This window comes from Eubalaena glacialis, chromosome 2 (genome assembly GCF_028564815.1).
Source record: "Eubalaena glacialis isolate mEubGla1 chromosome 2, mEubGla1.1.hap2.+ XY, whole genome shotgun sequence".
NCBI lineage: Eukaryota > Metazoa > Chordata > Mammalia > Artiodactyla > Balaenidae > Eubalaena > Eubalaena glacialis.
This window is the reverse complement of record NC_083717.1, coordinates 81,779,622-81,804,532: the sequence shown is the minus strand read 5'-3', so window position 1 is coordinate 81,804,532 and position 24,911 is coordinate 81,779,622. Positions and strand designations below refer to the sequence as shown.

Below are 24,911 nucleotides of genomic sequence, written 5' to 3'. Positions count from 1 at the left end.
AATTATTCCAAAGAAAAGACACTGCTGAGGGAGGCCTTAACCGATCAGACAAGACCTGCAGGTTCACTAGCTGGCTCAGAGTAACAAGAATGCTCTGGTCTAAAGGTGCTCTGCCAACCTTAATGGACTGCAGGCACTCACCTGGGTATACAGCTTGAACCAATAAAGAGATCACAATGGCATGATGAATAAGGTAGAGCGCTTTAGAGACTGGGTGAATGACCACTCCACCAGGTATCTAAATTGTGACCTATATGCACACTCCGGGCCATTTACAAATGGGTCATCCTAGTCAATTCAGTGCTGGAGAAGCAGTGATGTCAATGAAAAAATAAACAATCTACATACTGAGTTCAAAACCCATTTTATTCAAAGACAGTCAATTTGCAAAGTCAACCTTACTGTTTTATATAAATTCTAAAAGTTTGATTTTATTACTGATATTTTTAAATGCTCTATCAACATTTTAAAAATTTCAACTTCATCTTTTAAAAAATTGTTTTAGTTTTTCTGCACTTCAAGTTTTCTTACTCTCTGCAAATGCAAATTAGTTGATATGAGCAATATAAAGCTATATGAGCTAAAGTAATATGATGTTTAGAGAATTTGCCAAGAAATCTTTCCTTGGAGAGAAGAATATATGAGGCAATATTCTTGAACTGTGCTTGAATAGGAAAATGATTTTTTTGTTTTCATTTTCCAGATGCTGTTTGAACAACTGGGCTATTCATTAAAAATGATGTAATAAATATATTAGTCATTTAGAATTGCATAGATAAAACCATGTAAGGTCAATATCCATTAAAGCCAAAAGACTGACCACATTCAACTTTGTAACTAGGGGATTTTGCATGTACATGAAAATGTTAAAAAGAATTTTAAATGAGTGATAATATTCCAGGTGAAAATGGTAAGAATAATTCATTCAGATTTAAATACACTCCTTTCCATACAAGAAATAATGACTATACTAATGAAATTATAAGCTTAGCTACTGAAGCAGCTCTATTGGTTTGAGAACATCTCAAAGTTTACCATTTAAAAATCCCAAATTTTGTTTTTTCTTCTAACAAAGGCAGTTAAACATGCTTTCCAGAGAAACACCACATGTACATGGTAAATAGAGGTAACTAAACAACCAAAGTAATGTTTATAGTTTTGGAGCCCCTACATTTGAATGACTTGATATTTTGAAGTTAATTTTTGGACGCTGAGAAGTGGACAGTCATATTTTCACAGTACAAGGAAGTCCCACCATGCCACCAATTTCACAAATCTTCCTTCATGCTCAGTTTTAAGAATTTTGCCTCTCAAATGCTCAGACTTCAAGGAACTGCGCTCTCTCATCAAAATCTTTCTTACTAAACAAGCACCTCTGTCAGAAGTGTCTTAATTTCTTATCACAGAATTTTATCCACACAAGGAGCAATAAATAATTCATGTCACTGCCTCTTTGTTGTGTGTCCCTGAACTGCACAGAGCTGGAAGGCTGACAGCTGTGTCAGGACAAGCACCAAAGATCTGACATGACAAGTGACTAACAAGTTTCCTTCAGTTCATAGAGAAGGAAGACAATGGCCCAAAGTGCAGAAAGAAATCTTGAAACAAAATAAAACTGCTTCTTTCTTTTTACCTAAGTGTTTGCTATGAGCTTATTTCCAACCCACAAGCCCTGGTCATTTTATAGGACTGCCCAGCCCCCTTTATTCCTCACACTCGCTTGGCCATTTACGCCTGGCCACGGATCAATATGAGCAATTCTTGGAGAAATACGATGTCTCCATGACAACCAAGCCACAAATTCTCAGTGGAAGGCAGTGAGACCAGTAGTGAACTCTCCAGAGGTTTCTAGGCCTATAAGGCAAGATGTCTTAAAATGCAGGAATGGACAGAGGAAAAAGCCAGAGTAATTCATTCTTTATTACCAGTTTAATGATGTCCAATGTATAGAATGGTACTCACTTTTTAAGTTAAGATTCTTTATCAGCACCTATATTTTCTAATTGATCTTTCTTTTTTGATATATCCTTTTGTTTATATCAATCAGATAGACTATGCTATATTTGAATCTCACTACAATTCCACTCATATTGAGGGATGACTGAAATTTTTTCTACTTTTGTAACAGTATAAAGCTGAGCTATTTTTGCCAAAAGCAATGAACACTTCGGTTAAAAACTTGCCTCGTGGATTTAACTGCCTGTTAAATGATTGATAGAAACCTAGTTTAAAAACTAGGTTTTAAAACTGTTTTTGAAACAGTTTAAAAACCTAGTAAAAATTAGACAAAATTTTAGTCAGAACTAAATGTAATTTAAAAATAATTTTAATAGAAATCTGATGCTACCACTACCCGCTCCCTTTTCACGTGGGACACATCTACATTTGTCGTTTGGATATTATGGCAGGGGGTGGGGCTAATGTGCTAATGAAAAATTTCTGTCATTGCTAAAGATGCCATTTCTCAGTTCCATGGATGCTGAAGCAGAAGTGTGGCTGAGAACAGACACCCAGCAGCAGTTCATCTTTTGAGGAATCTTGGTGTAGTAGAGGGGACTGAAATACAAGCCACTGCCACTGGGCCTATCGGGGTTCCGAGATGACTTAGGGGACCTGACGTAGATTGCAGGCTGCACCTTTCACTGAAAATTAAATCTCAGTAGCTCTCCTCGGGGAAGGATCAGGGGACTGTTTGCAGCTGCCCCCTGTCAGCGAAGGCTACAAGATTTGGAAATCTCTTAACTAAGCTGACAGGCCACAGAGAGGATGAATCAAAAATCTGATACAAGGATCAGCACACAAAGATGCGAGAGGGTAGAGAGTACACAGCGGCCAGAGAAAACAGGAAAGAAAAACGTTCAGTGGGGGAAGATAGTTAACTCTTTCGCTCATGGTAATAAGGCATCTTCTAGCACCTTATGGCTTTGTAGTGAACCAGGAATTGTCATTCAACTCTCACAAGATTTTTTTTTCTCAATTAATTAGTTGTTAAGACGAGGCATGCTTCAAAACAAAACAAAAACAAAAATTTATGCTTAAGCGTTCCTGGACATATCCTTCCAGCACATTTCTGTCTGTTCTTCCCACAAAGAGAATACAAACATTAGTAACTTGGACATAGGGTAAATTTTATTGAGTGAGGAAGGGTTACTATTTTGTTTTGTTCTAAACAGTTGACACTGTCCGTTCGTTCATTACTGTTATGCTAAAATCCTCTCAAGCCGGTTAGAGTTCTGTTTGTATTTAGAGAGGTAAACAGATAGTAATGATGACGATTTGTTTCTCTTTTCTCCCTAATTCTCCATTTCCACTTGATCCCATTATTTGAAATATTTAAAATGTTGCCATTTTTCCAGTTTCCAATCTCTGCCCCTATTAACCAGTTTAGCCTAAAATTGATGATAATGAACTAATAGTGTCAGCTTCCCTTCTCGGTCATAAAGCCTTTGTACTTCCTCCAGCTGAATTCTTGATGAAAGAGGAAAAGATAACAGCTCCACACTGTGACCCCTGGAGGTGACCATTAATTTGACAGTGCAGCTGCTAAGAGAAAACAGCATTACAATGTCCTCTCCCCCCACTCTCTTCCAAGGACCCCAAAGCTGTGTCAAATTTATCATTTATACTTGACTATTTTTAAATGGCTTTCACCTGGATTCTCAGACTCTTCCAAGACACATCTGTCAGGCATGTCCTCGGTGTCTTGGAAGTTTGCCGAGTTTGAGTTGCTGTCATGCTTGACCGGACTGACTGGAGCTATTAAAAAGAGAGAGAGAGAGCAAAGAAAGAAAGAGAGCGATGAAAAAGTAGTAATAAACACCATTAAACATTTCCTTTTATTTCCACAGATATTTCCAGGGACACACTATGTAAACACAAATAATAAATTGAAATAAAATGTATCCTCTAAGTATGTATTGGCAGACATGTAATTAGTTGAAAAATCTATAGATGAGACTTTATCTTAGAAGAAAAATAAGTTCATGGCATCAGCTTAAAAGCTACAAAGTAACAAAGTGATCCCTTCGAAGTAGAAATCCTATTTTTAATGCATAAATCTAAAACAATGTAGTCAATTAACAGCAACAGGACACAGAAGGAAGAACATCAGGCTGTTCAATTAGACCAGCTCTATGCTGTTGCAGTGGTTCCTTTTGTCACACAAATCACAGTGGATGAACACTTTTTATGCATTTTGGTTCTCTTTCATCAAATTAAAAACTATTGTTCCAAACACAAATAAAAAGCCCTATAAAAATAAATTTAAGATAGGATGAATATGTTGCAAATGATAATAAGGAGGGCTGGTGTTTTGAATGGTAGGTCTTCACACAACTGTCATGATATATTTTCTGAGTAGGAATTATGAACAGAAACAGAAGCCAGCGTAGGAATCTAAAATTTCCTATAAACACATTACAACTACTAGCTCTGTTAGAGAAACACAGACTTAAGTTTCCACATTTTTCCACGAGTTGTACTACTTTGTCTAAATTCTCTCCACAAGTAACATATTTCCCTATTATATTTGTTCAAGGAATCATTTGTCAGGAAAAGTAGACATGGTCTTCATGGTCTTCATGACACTCTGAATAACAAAACAAAGCAAGCCTTCAGTAATATAAATTATGTCATACTTACTTGTCTGAAGCCAAACAAAATGGAATTTTGTCTATCACAAATTGCTTCGGTGGAAAGTACCACTGTCTTCCCAGGTCTTGATAACACATACAACATATTATTTATAAGCCATAAATGCAATAGAGAAAATATAGATTTATAAGTCATAATATGTTTATATATATAACATAGATATTTATAAGAAATAATGTGTTTGTTGGCCCAGGGGAGTGGGCCTGGCCGCTGTTCGTAAGCCTCCCTTAGGAGATAAGGGAGCAAATGGAGAGGCTAAAGCTTGTGTTGCTTCACACATTCGATAAGTGAGACAAAGGAGGGCCGCCTGAGGTCCAAAGCAGCCTTAGGAGAGCTCACACCTCCCAGACTCCTTGTCTTGTTTTCATGGACTGTGCATAACAGTGGTGACCATAACCTGAGGCCCACATATACACATTTAAAGGTGACTTACAACATGATTCTGGTCCAAATACTCTTGCCAGTTTCACCCACCCTCTCAGAACACAGAGAGTGCTGCTCTTTTCTGTGGAAGGGCAAGTGTAGCGTTTGAATTCACTGCTTTTCTAAAACTTTTTGTATGGGAACAAAATATGAGAAAAAATATACAACATTCTGATTTTGAATAAATATACCAAATGTTTCATTTTATGCATTTGAGTTTTCTGGAAAAAAAAAAAAGGAAGTAGGTACCATGTCTGTTTTATTTACCTCTGTATGCCCTGGGTTATGGAAAGTATTCTTGAAGGATCTGTACAATGGGTGAATGGATGAACAAATGAATGAAGCAGAAGTGCCATGCTGGATGTCCTCCCGAACCAAGAGGATATGTGCTTTGAGTTATCTTCAACCTGATCTGCTCGGTTTCTTATTTAGGCCCACTTGAGATAAAAGATGCATATTTACAAAATGGTGGTGTGGGTTAGTCCATGACTTGGGAGGAGACACCTAAGTAGTATGTATGGCCTAAGTAGTTATTTTGGTGTCACTGCCTTTAATTTGGTTTTCCTCAGTTTAGATCATACTTACAGATTATTTTTGAATCCATAGATTTTTGTGAAAGGTTTAAGTGGAATAATTAAATGCATCAAAGTTGCAGAGTACTATTACATTGGTCAAAATTTTCTGGCCTGCTTTAATGTTTTTTTTTCTCTATATATCTTGTTAATTTTCTGAGATACTTACATTGGTATTTATAATAGGGAATTAACCATACAACTAAATCTATTACTAACAACGAATGAAGTAGCATCTGTGTTTACTTGGGCAACTGCATCACACTTGTGATCCCATACACTATTCTTTCATCTAAAACTTGCATCTATTCATTTATCTATTCATTCCTCCAAAAGGTTCTTCTAGACACAGGGGCCTCAAAGAGCTGAAGAGAGCATGGTATTAGAACAACAAGGTCAACGCTTGCAACCATTTTTACTGGCAATAAAGTGGTCCCAGGATAAACTGACATACCAAATCTTTCAAGAAAACTGGAAAGTTCGATGTAGTTTTAACTGCATGGTCTTTATTAAACTCACAGTATAAGGTACCATGCAGCTATTTTTTTCTCCACCTCTGATTTTGGAGGGTGTGCTTTGTGTGGGGGTAGGAGAGTAGAAAGGGTTGTTCTTCAGATATTTTGCTTAATTACACTTTAGCTTCCAAATTTGAGATGGTACAAGATTTACCATTTTTTTACTGGGTAGTTTATAGAGTATCCAATTAAATCCACTGTGGAAGAAATTCCTACATTCTGTCAATTGGGAACAACAGACATTGGAGAGGTTGATTACTGCCATTCCACTTTTTTTTTTTTTTTTTTTTTTTTGATAGGCCAATCTTTGCACTTATTCTTTTGGGTGTTTCTTGTGATGTTTCATCAGTAAACTCTGACATGATGTGTGGCCTAGGCTTCTGTAAATGAATCATTTCAAAACTGATGAAATCAACAAATATTGATCTAGTCATTATTATGGGTAGAGCTCTGTGCTAGACCATGTGAGGGACAAAAAAAACGAAGCACTTTTAATGTGCCCGCATACAACTTGTGATCTAGTTGAGGTATAATAAAAAGTAACTAGTAGGAGCATTAGAGACAATATTCCAAGAGTGACATGGTTTTTAGGAATGCAGACGTAATTCCCCTGCAATAGGGTTTGTTGGGAAGTGAAATTTAAATTAAATCTCCTTGAGAGGGAATATGGGTAGCCCAAAGGGAGCTCATTCAAGGCAAAAGAAAAAGGTGTGAACCCAGGCCTGGCCAAAGAAATACATTAGCCTGGGGTCACAGATATATTTAACAGACTGTTACTGCCTACTTTTGTATGTATTTTTAATGAATTCTCCTTACATGTCTCTTTGAGCTTTTCTTGAATTGCTGTTGTGGCTAATTCTTCTCACCTGTAGAAGTTAGCTATAGACAGGTTTTTCCTTGCCGTAGATAGTCAATAATTTGATCTGTACTGATGTTGGGCCCATTTATCACAGTAAGCTGTCCTTTCACTATACATATTGACTTTTATTTATCAATACTAAAGTCCATTTGTAGCTCATCACTAAAGTTCTTGGATATTTTCAGTAGTTTTTGAAGATGCATTTTAGAGCTTGGCAGAGAGGTACTTTTGATGTCAATACAGTGCAAATGGTTGCTAGGCTCATCCTTAACTTAAAATCAACTGTTTATTTCCTCTGTAATGCATTCTGAAATAGTCTGCATTTGGGGGGCGAGGGGCAAAAGAGACGAACACTTCTTGACAGTTCTACCACTGAAAGATGTAAGGCTGTTCCATTTATTCATCACATACCTCAAAATATTGACAACTAGAAGGCCAGTGTTCTAAATATCTTTGTAATATCTTTGGAAGCTAGATAGAGGGAGAAGTCCACGTACTTTGTAAAGATGTTTTTGACTATGGTGTGCTTAATTAGTGTTAAAGAAATTCCTAAAGAAATAAATGGTTCAACTGTAGACAATACAAAATCAGTTTTTAAATTACACTTAAGAACATATACTGAGGAAGCACAGAAAATTGTATGACAAAGACACTATAGAAGAATTTACTGAAAAAAAATGTGACAGGGTCAGCAGTGGTTATGCTCCTTTACCTCTCTCTATTCTCTATTTTGTTTTCAGTTAATGTCTAAAAACTCCTTCCTGCCTTTTCTCATCATTTGTGGAAATTTTCAGTAAATTTTGAAGGTGGCTAGGCCAAGGCAACAAACAACTTTAAGAAACATCCTCCCCACTCCCAGTGAGAGAATGACCACTGGGAAAAATCTCCATCCATCTCCACAAACAGCAGCTGATTCTACCAAGCTAGGCCAGTACTGTAGTATATATAGAGCCCTTGTGTAAAAATCCATATCATTCTCAGTGTGAATAAAATTTGCAGCCCAAATAATGTTTTCAATATGATGACTTATAAATGATTAAAAAATAGATCCCATCCAGCATATGTATGGAGTTTTAGGAAGCACTGGAGATATTGATAGGAAAATCATTCATAAAAAGGTATAACAGTTTGACATGCTGGTCAATTGAATAGACTAAACCACTGTATTAGCAGATAAAACTCAGACAAAAATCTTAATTGCATCTTATTCAAAGGCATAAAAATAATGTGCATGTTACAGAGGTCATGAAAGACTAAAAGTCCACTCAGATTTGAGGAATAAGCAGTGGAAAAGAAGTCAAAGACCTGAGTTCAAATCTACTAGCTCAATATGGTGGACAAGAGTTGATCACTTCTTTGGCTGATAATTTAGGTCTCTTCTCAATAAGGCATCACTATGAATCAACGAAAAAAATCTTTCTACAGGTTTAGAAGGAAGAAAAACTACAGTAAGTTCAAGTACAATAGAATTAAATACTAACGCAATCCTGACAGATCATGAAAAACTGCAATATGTTTTAAATTAGGAGGAGGCATAATCAGGGAAAAGACTTTAAGTGATAACACTAAGGTTGTAAACAAAGAGGATGTCATTTGAACAGACCACAAATTCAGTTTACAAAGTGGTTCTCTCTGGACAGATGTCTTATCAGAAAAACATATCCAGCTAAAGAGCTATGTACATATTACCCCTACTTAAAGAGTATCTACTGAGATAATCAAGTGATGGGACCTCCTGATTACATTTGAATAGCAATAGCTACATCCTGCATCAGACTTCAGGCTTACTTTGTGTTCAGTGTGGACTGGAAACTGGAAAAAAATATCATATAGGAATGCCTAGAATTAAATAAAATATCTAATGCTGCTTTATAACTAAGAAATAACTGTTTTATGGACAAGTTCAGCAAGATGAGTTAAGATTAGACTTACGTGTTTTACTATCTTTCAGAAATTGTAATCTGACACAGAATATTATTTTCTGGCTGACATTTTCTAGTGTGAATTGCTTTAAACATGAGGTTTTTTCAGTTGGTAAAGAAATAAATTTTCCAAATGTTGTGAAGAGTAACTATTATTTTGGTATCCTAACTAGATATATAGAATTGGAATTATTATTTTATTTAAATATTTTGTGATATATAATATACTTATGCAGAGGATCAAATTCTTTACTATCTAAGGGAAAAAAATTTGTAGCTAACTTCTACAGTGACACAAACAGCTAAATGTCTAATCTGAGGGAAGATAAATGTGAATGAGAAAGAAGTATTAATTGGTTACTGCATCTTTTTAAATAATGTTTTATTCCTCTAAGATATAAAAATATTCCTGTTATCCAGGATGTTTGAGCAATGGGTTGCTTTGGTAAGGCTGGTAAATAAGCAAATACATCTCTAGCCTAATGTAAGACACAAGGGAGATACTTGGACTATTTATGAAATGACTGAGTAAAGCGGCTAACAAGAATTTCTAAGAATTAAAAAAACCAATGATTAATTTCACTTGAAGTTTAAGGGAGAAATCTTAAGGTCAGGCATAGGGTTTATAGTTTAAATATACCCAAACACCTCCACAATCTATTACTAATGCCAACAGGCAGACTACATAAAGAAGGAGATCCTATCTGCCTTATTTTGGGGAAGATAAAATTCCTCATTTTTTATTACCCGAATATATGTATTAATTGAACCAAAGGTGAATACCAACAACTTCATTACAGAGATGAACTTCTTAGTTCCCCAGGGGTGGGGCTGGGGGAGGCATGTTGTACTAGAAAAAAGCTCAGTTAATAGAAGATCTGTTTTTTAATTCCACTTCTGTTCCTAATAGTGTGACCTTGAGCATGTCATTTCACTTTCCTGGACTCGGGTGCTTTTATTAATAAAATGAGAGAATTGGACTGGACAACTTCCTTGACTTCTTCCTGCCAGTTAAGAATCCAAGACCAACCAACCACTGAGTATATCACTGAACAGGATACTAAGAGGATAAGTGGCTACTACAGTAACCTTGGAAATAATGAAGGCTTTTGAGGCCCTTTCTCAATTAAGATTGATATTTTCCTACAAGTAGTAATCTCCATCTGACTGAGGGACAGAGGAAGTCAGGGCAGCTTCAGAGAGCTTCTTTGGTAGTTGCAATGCCAGGGTGAGGCAGGCCTATCGAAAGATGACCAAGAAAGGACTGAGGCTGCAGTATGGCTACTCCTGAGAACAAACAAAGTGACTCCTTGGCATAGAAACATCCATCAGATATTTACCAATGGTGTAAAAAAATCTTTAAAACCAAATTAAAAAAAAAAAAGAAACATCCATCAGATATTTACCAATGGTGTAAAAAAATCTTTAAAACCAAATTAAAAAAAAATAAGTTATACCTTACCCTTCTTAGAATCATATTTATGCTATTAATTTCTTTAAACAATCCCTCTCTTCATTGATCAATTTGGCAAATATGAACTACATGAACTTCAGTACAAGATGAATCATCCTAAACTAAATTAATTGGGTCCATGAAGTAATTGCAAGAAGCAAACCTGCAGTGGACAAGCCATGGCCTGGAAGTTAGATCTGGGTTGGGTTGGGCTGAATTGGCATTAGACTCCTCTGAAGACTGGCCCCATCTTGGTTTCAGGACCCCAGACATGAAGACGTTCTCAATTATTGTTTGCTGAATGAATGGACAGTGTTATACAGGGATGTGGTACTCCTATGGAATAGTATTTTCCTCGTGTCAAATCTCTTACAGGGAGAATCAGTAGAACCCCAACTCTTTCTATTCCTTTTATATGTAAAACTGAAGCCCATGAAGTACTTTGTCTTACTCAAGCCTGGCATGAAAACCAACTCTAATCAAATTATTTAAACTCTCAGACTGAAACAGACTGTAGAGACATATTGGATGTAGGATGGGGAGAATATGAAAAAGGAAATGTGTAATCTGAGAAGTAGAAAAGGAAATAACAGGGAAAAATGCAACTTCCCTTTTTTTCTGCTGCATTTCTTCCTCCACCTTCCCCAAAAGGCAATTCTCAGAGTTACCTATGAGAGGTTTGCCTGGATTTCTTTATGTGCTCCTTTAGAGTACCAGCTCCTTGGCAAGCAGCGTTCCAAGGAGAGAAGTGGTAAGTAGATGAGCAAGCACCTTTTTTTATTTTTATTTTTTAATCATCAAATCAAAATAATTTCCACAGCTTTGGTCCCTGGTCAATATTGAGTAAATTCAGAGTGGAAGTAATCCAGGGAAATATTCCTTATTATTATTTTTGTATTTATCTATATTTTGGTAAAGAAGAGATTTTCTAGATGCAAGAAATAAGCTGGTCAGATCAGCAAGCTCAATTCCAGCTTTTCACATTAAACCATAGAGATAATTATTCAGGACAGGGGGACTCAGGAACATCTTATCTGAAAGGACGCCTTCATCACTGAAAGGAAGTATAGGTGATGAATGAGTTCTAAGAAAGTATAGAAATTAACTCTCACACTCTTCAGGCAGTTTAGATTTTGTAAAACTCATATGACTTTTCTCATAAGGACCGAATCTATGGTAAACACAGAAATGAATTAATTTTACTGTTCAGAAGTTCAAGAAGTTGAAAGCAGGAATAGATTCCAAAGAAGAAAACAAATAGATTCCCACGTATTGATAAACTGAAGAACAGTCAGTAAAGGGAGAATTCTAAGAGGAATTTGTAGTAAACTACCCAGCTTCCATTTGAAAATTTAGAAGAAGTTCAGGAAAACAAAAGAGACCCTTCAATCAATAGAGCATCATGCTAGCATTTAAGACTAGAGATAAACTTGATTTATATGTGAGCTTAAGATAAGGATTCACAGCATAGGGCAATTTAAACCAGAGCAAAGTCTACAGTTATCCATAAGGAAAAATACCAAAAACATTTTCCTCTAGAATCAGTGGAAGAAGAAACCGTCAAATGGCACTACCACTGGAATTTGTAAGAGTAGCAACCTTTCCATAGGCCGAACCTAAAATGACACCATCAGTGTGGGGAGAATGCTTGGCAGGCAGTCTCAAATCCCCAGCTGATAGCCGTCTCTATCTCAGGGGAAAATGCTTGTCTCAGATGGTTAGTCAAGTGTCAGAGCTCTTTCATCTCCTAGGTAGGAAATGGAAAATAAGGAAATCAAATTATCTAGACTATGCCTTCATTTTCTAATTCTTTGTCAACCTTAAGAAGGATGCAAGGAAGAAAAGGTCTACGTTACCATATTTTGTATCATTAGGCTTGGGTACTCTGAATGTGATTTATTTTTATTTGAATGACATCAAAATGGCATCTTAGTGATATCTTGAGAAATTATTGAAATTGATATCTTGAGAAATTATTGAAATTGAATGGAAGTCATGCTTGGATGATAATAATGTGCTTTACCACTGTATTTATAATGTAATCAGTAGCAAGCATCACTCTCTCACACACGCACTCACACCAGCCATAGAAAGCATAGGTGATCTGTTGGCATTGATTGCCTCTTATGGTCATGCATATAAATTGTAGTCACTCATTTAAAAATATTAATTTTTCTGGGGGATAAATAATGGAAAGTTGCCTTTTCAAATCCTCAGGCTGTGTCACTGCGTAACACCGTATTTGTACTAGTATCTCTAAGAGATGGTTCCCCAAAATATAGAAATAAACTTGATAAGTAGTAGAGAGTCTCATTTTGATACTAGACAAGCCATTACCATCTATAAATAAAGGATAAAGGAAACACACCTAAAGAAAGTAAAGTTTTAAAGAGCAAACATGCAGTGGATAAAGGGAAACCAGCAACCATAATCTAATGAGACTTTCGGAAAACTAGGTTCGATACAAAAGAGATGTTATAATTAGAGAACTAAGATATAGGAAACAAAAGGTGAGAGACAAGCAGATATTTCTAGATAAGACAGTATAAAACAATGTCCTGGATTAGTGTATAATACTTCTCTTAATAAATTGTTTCAAATTATTTGGAAGAATACGTGGTAGAATCTCCAGGACTATAGACGAAACTAAGGGTTTCTGAACGTGAAATGTTAACTATTTCACGTTCAGGAACTGAATTAGAAATTCAGTTGATTAGATTAACTATAGAAAACAATTGTAAGGCTGAATCAGTGGGAATACATGGTGTGTGCACATTTCAGAATAGTAAATTCTGGGAAACATTGAAAGAAAACATGATCCAAAGTATATGTAACAGGAACATGACTGAGCTATCGTTTGCTATGACTAAGGACATTAGGCCAATATAAAAATGTAAGCAAATGGTTAACAGAAGCCTGGCATTTTAGGAAGGGAAAGATCAACACAATAAACCAACCACGAGAAAACCGACAACTAAACCCTGCCTCTGCACCTGAAACCCTGCATATGTCTCCAGGGACTATAGCCAATACAGGACACAATGGAATTTAAGAGGCCAACCAAAGCTCTGGGGGCAAGTTGAGGGGAGGAGAATTTATGTAATATCAGAATATCTCAAAAAGAAATTAGGAAGACCCAGACTCTAGCATGGAAGTAAAAGTGAAGAAGAAAGTGACTGATATTTATAAAATTGTCAAGAAGCTCTATCTATCTACCACCACAGTTTTCTCACCTCTAGTTCCTCCAACCCTTCAAGAAGATTGTACTGTCACCCTACTCTCCGTCACACCTCTGTTTTGATGGCCTGATAAAAGTATCTCTCCCTGCAGTAATTCTTTAAACTGAGAAAAGTCATAGCCCTAAAGCCAAGGTCTAATCATGTAGCTTCTGTGTAGAAAATTCTGCAATCACCTCTATTCAGTCATCAATGGGGGATTCTGGAGCCAAGGGTTTCAAGGCCTTTCAGGATACAGTCTCAACTCACGTTTAGAGGCTTCTCAGTGGATGCTGTGAGAGTTTTAGACTCTGATACCATACACTACAGCTGGACAAGACTACCCATTGTCCCCGGGATGTGCCGTTTATTTTCTACATTGGTACCTTTGTGAAGATCCCCATCTTGAGATATCCTCTCTCACCCCAATCTCTAGTTCTCTGCTTCCCAAAACTCCCCCTTATTAAAAATTCAGCTCAAATGCCATCTTTTCCATTTAGTCTTCAACAGCCCACAGTTAACATAGATTTTTCCCCTTCTTCTGTGTTTCCTAGCATTTTTTTGGCCTGTGTTATTCTTCTTATCCCATTCTGACTACCTCGCTGGGCTACATTCATAGGGAAGCAAGATATTTCAGACACATCTTGAAATTTTGAGGCTGATGTCATGAGGACAATTTTGTTTCTCCACAATGGAACCTCTAGTGCTGCAATCAGAAGACTGGGCTAGAAGAAGCATAGGGCTGACCCTGTGTGTCCGTTTCTGTCATTCTTAACTTGTCTCGTACAGTTGGAAATTCATAGATAGTATGCGTGTTCCTCAAACATGGTGAATCTAATACTCATGGGGCAGCTTACTTACGGATGGCCATGGTTAGGAAGTCAACTTTCTCAGCATTGATGAGGTCATATAGATGTTGGCGGACCATGTGGAGCAAGATCTCTAGGCCATAGCATCATTTATACAACACTCACTTCCATTCCTCTCAAAGGACTTTGTAAAATAAGAGTTATACATTGCAAAATACTATACCTACCCAGACAACAGAAAATGCACTGATTTCCACTTTCTTTTCCTTACCCTCATAAATCATAAAGTTAAATTTCCCCTAGGGACTTCATTTCTCTGAACTCAGCATACAGGCATAAAACAACTTTTGGTCTCACAGGACATCCTATTTTTGTTTCATTAGTTCAAGGAAAGGGTCACTCAATTTTTAAAGCATTTGGTTTGATCTTTGCTATGATTCATGCCATCTAGCATCCACAGACTATATACACTCTATATACCGAAATGTTTCTTATATATAAAATGCGTCTCCATGGACTCCATGATAGTGATACCGTCACATAAAGCACGCAAAAGCTACCTTCCAGACTCATGAGTTTAGAAAAGGTGACCAGAAATAGAAAATAAACTTATTTTTTGAATATTTAAGCAATTATTGTTTTGCCCAAGTTTCTATTCCAAGATAGATTTTTTTTCCTCTTATGAAAGACAAAATGCTTCCCAAGGTGGGGGTGTAAACGCTCTTAAAAATTTCCCCCAAATATGAGGTCTAAAATTATGCTCATTCTATTTTACACATTTTTATTCCATGTTTAACCATCTCATTGATATTTCATTCTACAGAGAAGGAGGTGATAAAAATTTTTTATTAATGTAATAAAGGGAAAAAGAAATAAAGATTTGTCATAATTTAACTAGATAAAATGAATTCTTGTGATCTTAATGTAAGAACAGACTATGATCTCTAAAGGAATACTGAATCATGGAAACATGATTTTTACATAATAGAACCATTTTCACTTACCAGTTAATCATATTAAATAATTCTTACTGCTCTATTCATTCATATGCTTTTTCTTCTCTAAATTCTTTCCATGGAACATTTAAGTTATTTAAAAGGTTTTCTCATTCTATTGGCTATCGAGGGGCTCCCCCACCTCCTCTGATGGTCAAAATTTGATTTTCCACGCTGGGTATCTACAGGGAACCACAATCATCAGGCTTTGCATAGAATCTCCCTTTCTTCATGAATTAAAGATCACACAGATTTATTCCTCAAAAAACAAATAGGGAGAGGAGATTTGTATTAAACTCATTTTGCCAAATTATGGTTATTACTTTGTTTTAAAACCCTAAAGATTTTAGGAGGCTCAGACCAAGCATAGCACAGTTGGAGTCTGAAAAATGGCAGCTCAAGCAGGGAGGAAGCAGTTCTTTCCAGGGCATTTCTCTCATATTTCCTACAGGAAAGGAGTTGTCCAACTTAGAGACATTCAGTACAGCCAGAGTAGGGAGGTAAACAAAAATACTTTACAAGTCCTTTTCATTGACAAATCTAAAACATAGATCAAATTGGCCTTCTTCCAAGAATAAACCACCCCCCCCCAATGTTCCCCCATCCTGTGGAACAGAGTCTCAGAGATTCCAGCCCACGTACGGCAGAAGACCCTGGCCTGCACTCAGCCAGCTAGTTATCCATGGAAGTGGCTCAAGGCTGACACTCAGATTGACTGGTTCACACTAATTTACTTCACACTGATTCCATTTATCTCCTAGAAGAACCCCTGGCAGCAGCTTATAATGGCATATCCTAGGATGCCTGCCTGCATGTGTTTTTAAAGCAGCAGTGCTTGATGAATCTGAGTCCAGAAAACAGTTCACAGATTGAGGAGTAGGTGCAATCAGAAAACATCAAGAGGCACAGCTGGGACTTGGTAGTTTGCTTGACTGGTCTGAGCAGCTGAGCATTAACTGTGTCTGCTTTTCTGCTGGCTGCTTACTGCCACTGGGACAAATCAGAGAGCCACTCCCTCTTTCCTTTACAACTCACCCTTCAAAGGAAAAGAGAAAAGAAAGTGCATCACCATCCAAGTAGCATGTGTAGCTGTAGGGGAAGCTAATTTGACCATTTAACCTTTACTCTTTAAATACTATGATATTGCTGATCTAGGTAAAACTACAGCTGATACTCCTGAGGTTAAGATGCTAGATATTTGGATGAGGCAAAATGTAGCTAGAAAAAAAAAGAGACTCCAGATTATTTTATTTACTTTCAACAATGAGGTCCAAAGACTGGCTGAGATGTTATGATTGTGGGGCTAGTTGGTTACCATCTTGATGCTTGCTCTCCCATATCTACTGTAGAGCTTGGGGAAAGACACAAAAGGGCTCAATATTTGTCAAATGAATAAAGTGACTGGATAAATGTATGAACGAACAAGTCACTATTCTCTACTACGTGTGTGTGTGTGTGTGTGTGTGTGTATTTTTATTACAAGCAGAATGTAGAGTGGCTAATGGTGTGGGTTATGGCATCAGAATTCAGACTCTGCCATTTTTCTTTTAATGAATCAAAACAGAGGGGTTTTTAAAAGCATATATATAAAGATATCTATGTGTGTGTATATACATATAGTTGATATTTTGAATATGATTCAAAATTTCTATGCTTGTTTTATATCAGCTGCATTTATATCAACTGCATGCTGAGACTCCTAATGGTAACATGGTCAGTATCCAAAGGCAGAGGGAAATAAGAAGGGAAGTTAACAGCATTAAACAATAACAATTCAGTGGCAAATCTACCAAAGCAGTGACAAAGCATATTTAGTACTTAGAAGGTTAAACACCGGGCTGCAGTGGCTTGTTGATGGAAAAAAGTAGGATTAAGGCTTTTGCATGAGCCTTGACATGATCATGTTGTCCGGCTGCTGCCTTAAGCTTTGAAAAACAGCTGGGATCATCTACTTATAAGCTCCAACTCAACGATGTTTAAGCAGTCCCCAATCCAATTAAACAGAGGTAAATAGAAGGAAGAATTTTACAGAGCACCATCATCACATTTTTTCTTAATGAAAAACAGCATAATTGCGGGTTACACAGCTCCTTAATCTCACATTAAATCTAATAGATTGCTGACTTATACAGAGCATGGCAGTCGTAGCTTTCTATATTGCTGTGCTTAATTTTAGGTCATTATCCTTTATTATGTCACTTGTAATCCTTAAAGCCCATGATTGTGTCTGGTTATTTGGCAAGGATTGTACTTGGCAATACAGGGATTCTACTAAGAGTGATGATTTAATTGAAAGATATAGTATGATTAGATGTTGAGAGAATTACATATGTTGCTTTTCTTTTGTAATTGGCTAGTTTCTTATAAGTATTTCCTTCAACATTGTTTAAAATCACTATTTAGTTTTAGGACTCTGCTAAAAGAAAATAAGCTTTCACAACTGAAAGACAAGTAGCTTATTGTTACAGGAATTTATCCATATGCTATTAAAATAGCCAATTCAAATAAAATTGTGGCTCATCCACAAACTGGGTAACTGTAGTCAAGTTACTTAATCTTTCTGTGTCTCAGTTTCCTCATCTACAAAATAGTAATAACAGTAATAATGATTAATAGTAATAATTCTACTGAATGCATGGATTGTTGTTACAATTAAACGAGTTAAAACATGCAAAGTGTAGACTGTAGACTAGTGGTTAGAAAGCAATAGGTAAATAAATCCGATATTATTACTATTATTATATATGACCTTGCCTAGAAATGTGTATAAATGGCAATAAGATGCTTAGCCTTCAGATCAAGGTACTTAATTTTACTATCAATATAGTAATATTTAAGATTTCTCAGACCTAATAAAAGAAATATTTTAAATAGTTATATAATCTTGAACGTCACTTAAAATTGTAGAACTCTAGAAGATAATGTTAGTGACCCATTAAAAAAAATAGTTTAAGGGGACATGTGGGTTTGTATACATTTGATGATATCTATAACCAAAAAAATCCCACACAAAGTCATCTGTAATTCTGAGGAAAGAAGTAAAACTGGGTTCTCATAACTCAGGGAAACCATTCACAGATCTTTCAGCATTACTTATGCATAATCCTTGATTGCCAGGCTTTTTACTGGTTCCCATTCACATATGTTTTAAGAATGTGCCAGTATTGAAATTAAAAGTCTAATCTAGCTCAGTTTCACCTAAGACAAAAACATTACTGGACGGTGGTCATTTGATGGAGTACATAACTAAAACATAGAAATAGTGGTTTACTTGCTACTGACCCTCTCCTTCTCTCTCATTTCTAGGGTAGATAGCACCATAAAATACCATATCAAATAATAAAAACAATAAAACAACTCTTTCCCTTGAAAATTAGGTTAAACCATGAAAAAAAGCACGTGCATATCCATCTTAATCACAAAGTTGAAAAAAAGTATATATTTCAGTTCATTATTAGGTTCCATAAACATAAATCGTAAAATTTTAATTTTAAATGCAAGATAGGATAAATTAAGATTATTTTATATTCAACTTTGGCCATAGCTAAAAACTTATCTAATTCGAGCCAGATATTTTTTACTGCTGCTCACCCTGCCCCTACACATACAGTAGATCACAAAGTTGATCAGATCTCTACATGGTTGCTTCCTCTGTAAAAGTAGTTGAAATAACTGGATCAGAGACTTTGTGATTGGCAAGATCTTAGCAAGTTCTTTTAGGTATTAATATGAACTTAGTGACATTAGCAATATTACAAATTTGAGCAAAGTTCAAAATAGAAATCAAATAAGAAGTGGGTCAAGTTACGCACAAGGGAAAGAAAATCAGATTGTAGTAAGATTTTGATGACAACACTTCACCCCAGAAAATGTAGGAGAAAGATGTTTTTAAAATTCAGGGAAAGAAAAATTTGAGCTAAGCATTTCTATCCAGCAAAACTCTCTTTAACTATAAAGGCTTCAAGCTGATATGGGCATGCAATAACTTAAGGAATATTATTCCAACTATTATTCCCATAAAATTTTCCTAAGGAATCTACCAGAGAACACTTTAGATAACCAGCATAATTGAAGAGACATCTGCATAAGAACAGGAGGTAAGCACTAAGTGTACATTTTCATGTAGGACTGAGGCTAAGTGATGGTTATGGAAACATGACTATATGCACTGACAATGCACGGATAAAACTATGAATAATAGAGGGGATTGGAAGGATATGGAGACTGCATAAAAAGCAAGATGAGCTCACTGATTACATTATAAGTATTACTTGGGATTAAAGAATATTATTTTAAATTATATGCTGGGAGAGAGGAAGCTGAAATGTTAATAGCAAAGTTATTTCAATATTTCTCACAGCTGAGAACCAATCGACAATGGCAAAAAAAAGTATTATATAAAAGTATTAGCATAAAGGTAAGCATTGGAACAAAAAAATAAACATTCCCAAATACTCCCCAACTCCTCCCCACCAAAATAAGGCAGAGAGAGAAGAAGAGAGATTTTGAAGACGATCAAATAAAACAAACCACATAGTGAAAGCATATGTACAATTTCATATATTTGTGTGTATGCACAAATTTACCAACAGTATCAGTAAATATTAATGGCCTTAACTTATTAGAAGAAAAGATAATCAGATTAGCTAACAAAGTCAAATCTAACACTGTGTTGTACAAGAGAGATACACTGAGAACAGAGATTAAGAAGGATTCAAAATAAAAGGGTGGACAGGATATAAATATATAAAAAGAAAGCAGCGGTCACAGTATTACTGAATATGGTAAAATGCAAATCAAAGAACGTTAAATAAGAACTCAAAGAAGAGTATTTTTATGATGCTAAAATCTACAATTCACAATAAAGTTATTTCAACTATGTATATAGGCACATAATAACACAGCCATTTTAATAAAGCAGAGACTACAGGAAGTACAAAGAGAAACATAAACTAATAATAGACAACTTTAACACACCTCTCGCAATCGAAGATAGATGATAGAGACAAACTGACACAACTAAGTCAATAAGGTGGATCTAAAAATCAAACTCTGAATGCCAATAATAGCATACCTTGTTTCTAAGTGCACATGAAACATTCATGAAAATTGCCCACATTTTAAACTCCAAAGTAAATCCTACAATAGTCCAAGGAATAGAATTAGCACAGACTATATTCTCTGATCATGATACAATAAAACTAGAAATTAATAAGAATATCAAAAAACAAAAAGATCTTTCCAACTGGAAATTTCAAAACATATTACTAAATAACTCTTGGTTCAAAAGGGAATATGGTACAGAATTGCAGAACTTTTTCAAAATTACAATAATGAAAACATAACAGAATCCATGAAATGAATGCATAATTAATCCAGCTATGAAAGAACATTTTATAACATTAAAATCTAATTAATAAAAGTGAAAGTGGATTAAATATTCAACTCAAAAGGTAGATAAAGAACAATAAAGTAAACCAAAAGAAATCCAGAGGAAAGAATTAATAAAGGTAATGAGCGAGAAACCAGTAAAACAGAACCAAGAAAGAAATCGAAAAGCTATTTTTAAAAAACTAATCAATAAAACCAACAAACCACTAACAAATCTGTTCAAGAAGGAAAAAATTCATGAATGTACAAAATCAAAAGGAAAGAGGAGAAATAGCTATCAATAGACAGGAAATTTGTTAAAGTCATAAGAGATGATGGTGCTCAACTCTAAACAAATTAATCTGAAAATCTAAATTAAATCAGTAATTTTATGGAAAAATTGGTAGTGATCAAGAGGGTAAATGGACAATTTACCATAGCAGAAATAGGGAAAGAAAACTCATTTGACAAAATCTAACACCGATTTATGTAAACACACTTAGTAAAATAGGGTTGTTGGATATTTATTTAATATGATACGCCTCAGCCTCAAAGTCAGTATCCTACTTAGTGTAGAAGCACCAGTGACTTTCTCATCAAAGCAAGGAAAACAATACTATTTTCAACTACTATCTAACATTGTGTTGGAAGTATTCATCAATGCAGTTAGCCAAATGAAAACAATTATAGACACATCAACTGGAAAGGAAGAAGGAAAATCTTTTTTTTTTTTAAAGGAAAATACAATTACATATCTGGAAAACTCAAAGAATCTATGGAAAAATAATTTCAAGCAAAAAGAGAATTTAGTAAAGTAGTATGGCATATATATATAAATTGTCTTAAAAAATACAAACAAAACCAGTTAGAAGATATAATGAAAAAGAAGGCTTTATTTACAATAATTAAAAAAATAAGAAATATCCAAAATTTATATGAGGAAAACTCTAAAGCACTCTTAAAAGATACAAAGGTAGATTTGGACAAACGGCAAGATGTACTTTATTCTTGTAAGGAAAAACTTTGAATAAGTAATTGAATTATTTAACTCTCTGAATCTAGTCCTATGACATAATGATATTAATAAAAAAAGTTTAGGGATGTTAAGTCACAGAGATTCCTTTTTAGAGGGAGAACATGGCCTTAGATCTGAACTTATGAGTTGGTGTTCACTATATCTTCAGCCTCCCAAGGATTATAATTATCACATGAGAAAATAGAAAATTAAAAAAATATATATACAGCTTTTAAGCATAAAATTGAAAGAGTGGGTATTTTCATTAAAATGTCTACAAATGATTTCTGCTAGAATTGAGTTACTTGAATAGTTCATGCTGTAATACTGCAGAATAATTGAAGCATTACTATTATAATACCATTCATTCCATATAGAATGAGTGCTGACTGAATGCCAAGTCCTATACAAGGTGCTGGGGGTACAGTGGTGATCAGTCTCTGCATTTCAGCGGTAATCTCTGTACTTAGGTTTCAGTGGTTCTAAGCACGAAACGTTGATCGTTTACTAGGATACTCACTATAGTGTAAAATGGCAGGCTGAAAACCCAGACCCAGAGCAGACAGAACAAAGAATGTCCAAAATTTCTTTGCATCAAGAACTGCATTAGTCTCTACTGAATGCCGTGCCTGGAATGAATGGATTTCACCCACTTCTTCTGCCCTTGCCCCATTCAGCTTAAAGTCCTGAGCCTCAGAAGATTAATTGATTGGTTGAGTGAATGGCGCTTGCCCACTCTTTGGCCATTCTGTGGTAATGATAGAGGAATTGATCCAGTGGTAGGTGCTCCAGGCATGCCTATGGCATCTGAAGCGGGAGGACAAATGAATTTATTATCTTTGCAAAAATGCACAGAACAAAATGGGGTGCTTTCATGGCAGCAATGAATGTTGGGCAGCAAAAAAAACAACAAATGTCACTGACTTCCCAAGGTTGATATAAGCTGTATGACTTCTTTGTAACTGACCATTTGGATTTATCTGCTGTATGCATCTGTACTGAATCTGAGGCCACCTTATGCAGTGAAAAATGACAAGTATAAAATTGATCACAGGGCATTCATCAATTCTGCTCACTCCCTATAGTAGTTTAGAACGATGTGCTGATCATCTCCTACCTAAATAAAATAGAATATGTTAGCATCACACCATATCCCTGACCTTCCTTCCAAATGTACCTGTGGTAAGGTATCTCTCATATGTTAGACTTCCCAAATAGAAGAGAAATGGCCGGTGCCACCTTCCTCCTGTGGAATAAGCGGAAAAGGCCTTATGTGAGGACTAGAATTCGGTGGTGCAGTGTGCTTAGTTTCCATCATACACCAGGTTTGGAATTCCTGATGTGCATCTGGACCATGTGCAGAATTTCGGCTGACTTCAAAGAAAGTGATTTTGAGGAGAGAGAGTTAGTCACCAAAAAGAGAAAGCAAGGCATTAATCTTTGATAAGCTCCATTTACTAATTTATAAGGGCAATGGGAATTGGGGCGAGGTGAAAATGTAAGCACTGAGGGAACCATCTGTAGTGAATGTTAATCATTTTCTGACCATGTCATGAACTGTGCTTTTTTGGGGAAACATGTACAGCTTGATTGTAAAACATTACATATTGTTCGGTAGTTTATAACTGATTATAAGATTCAAAAAAAGCCAGTTCTGGGTACTTAAAAATGGAAGAGCCATTTGCTGGAAGGGATTTGTAAGTCATAGGTAGTTACAGAAGACATTTTTAGGATTCAAAATCAACATAGAGATATTAGCATATGGAGAGCAATGCAAATAGTTCTTACATTTGTGTGTTCATCTTCTTAATACCAACACAGAGAAGGCTGGGAATGACAAGCAAGAAGCTCTAGAAAGAACCTGAGGAAACTTAGGGAAGAAAGAGAACCAACAGCTGAGCCCTGAGCATACAGAACACATACACATCTAGGTAAGAACAGTTTACGTGGAAGTTAGGTATGTATGACATTATTTATTCTTAGGGATTTTATTTCATTCAACATTGTATTTATTCAATATTTTATTCATTCAACAATTTACATATTTGGGAGACCTTAGTAAATCAGATACTATCCAAGGAGCTGGGAGGAGAAAACAATAAAAAGACAGGCATGGTTGATGTCCTCATAGATCTGACAGTTTAACAGGGAAGAGACTGAACAAGGAATCACCATCACATGTGATAAAGGTCACGCTGTGTGAGTACAGAATGGTTTTGGAACATGTAACAAGGGGAATGGCAAGACCATTTTGTTTCTTAAGAGAACTAGAATGCAGCAGATAGACTCTTTAAAAATTAGGAAGTCAAAAAAATTATTAAGTCAATTCTCAGAAGGTTTGGTTTTTGCCACATATATGTATATATATATTTTTTATATATATCATGTCCTTTAATCCTTAAATCAACCCTGCCAAGTAGGTACGTATTTCTCCATTTATCAAGAAGGAAATTTAAACTTAAGGTGCTGAAAGCAGCAGACTCTACTCACACACATCATAATAGCTATATAAACATAAAAAAAGTATAAATAATTACTAATTACATGTGAAAGTAATTACTAATTGCACATGAAAATAAGTGATCTGAAAGAAAATCACAGGGTACTATGAAAATGGATAATGAAGTAAATATAAGGAAGCTTGGAGGCCAGAGAAGGCCTGTTTAAGGAAGCAACCTGTAAAGTAAGACCTGAAGAAAGGGTAGAAATTAGGTGAAGAATGGGTGATGGGAAAGATCAGGGGTTGAATGAGCGCCCTGCAAAAGTTTTTAAAAGTCCTGAGGCAGGATGCAGCTTGGCCCAGTCTGGGAATTGGCAGAAGGCCGGCATGCTTGAAACAGAAAATGGGAAAGCAACTGGCAAGGACTGAAGCTAGAGAGACATAGGGATCAAACCATAAGCCTATAGAACTCATTAAGGATTTTGTGTCATATCCTAACTGCAATGAGAAGACATCAAAATAATTTATGCAGGATTAGATTTACATTTTGAAAAGATCATTCTGACTGCTGTGTAAAAAATAGCTAGAGGGGAGATCTGATCAAACCCACGCTCCACCTTCCTCTTTCCAGCACCTTCTCTGGGGAAAGTGCCTTTAAGCAACTAGGTAC

The 24,911-nt window shown here is 35.8% G+C and overlaps 1 protein-coding gene across 4 annotated transcripts in view; it reads right to left on the bottom strand.

Moving 5' to 3' along the window:
- Positions 1 to 24,911, bottom strand: part of WDR72 (WD repeat domain 72) — a 199,966-nt gene that overhangs the window by 2,072 nt on the left and 172,983 nt on the right. For all 4 annotated transcript variants that reach the window (XM_061182106.1, XM_061182105.1, XM_061182108.1 and 1 more), the window contains one exon: positions 3,652 to 3,756. In XM_061182106.1, coding sequence (XP_061038089.1) covers positions 3,652 to 3,756 — 105 coding nt within the window. The remainder of the gene's footprint in view (positions 1 to 3,651; positions 3,757 to 24,911) is intronic.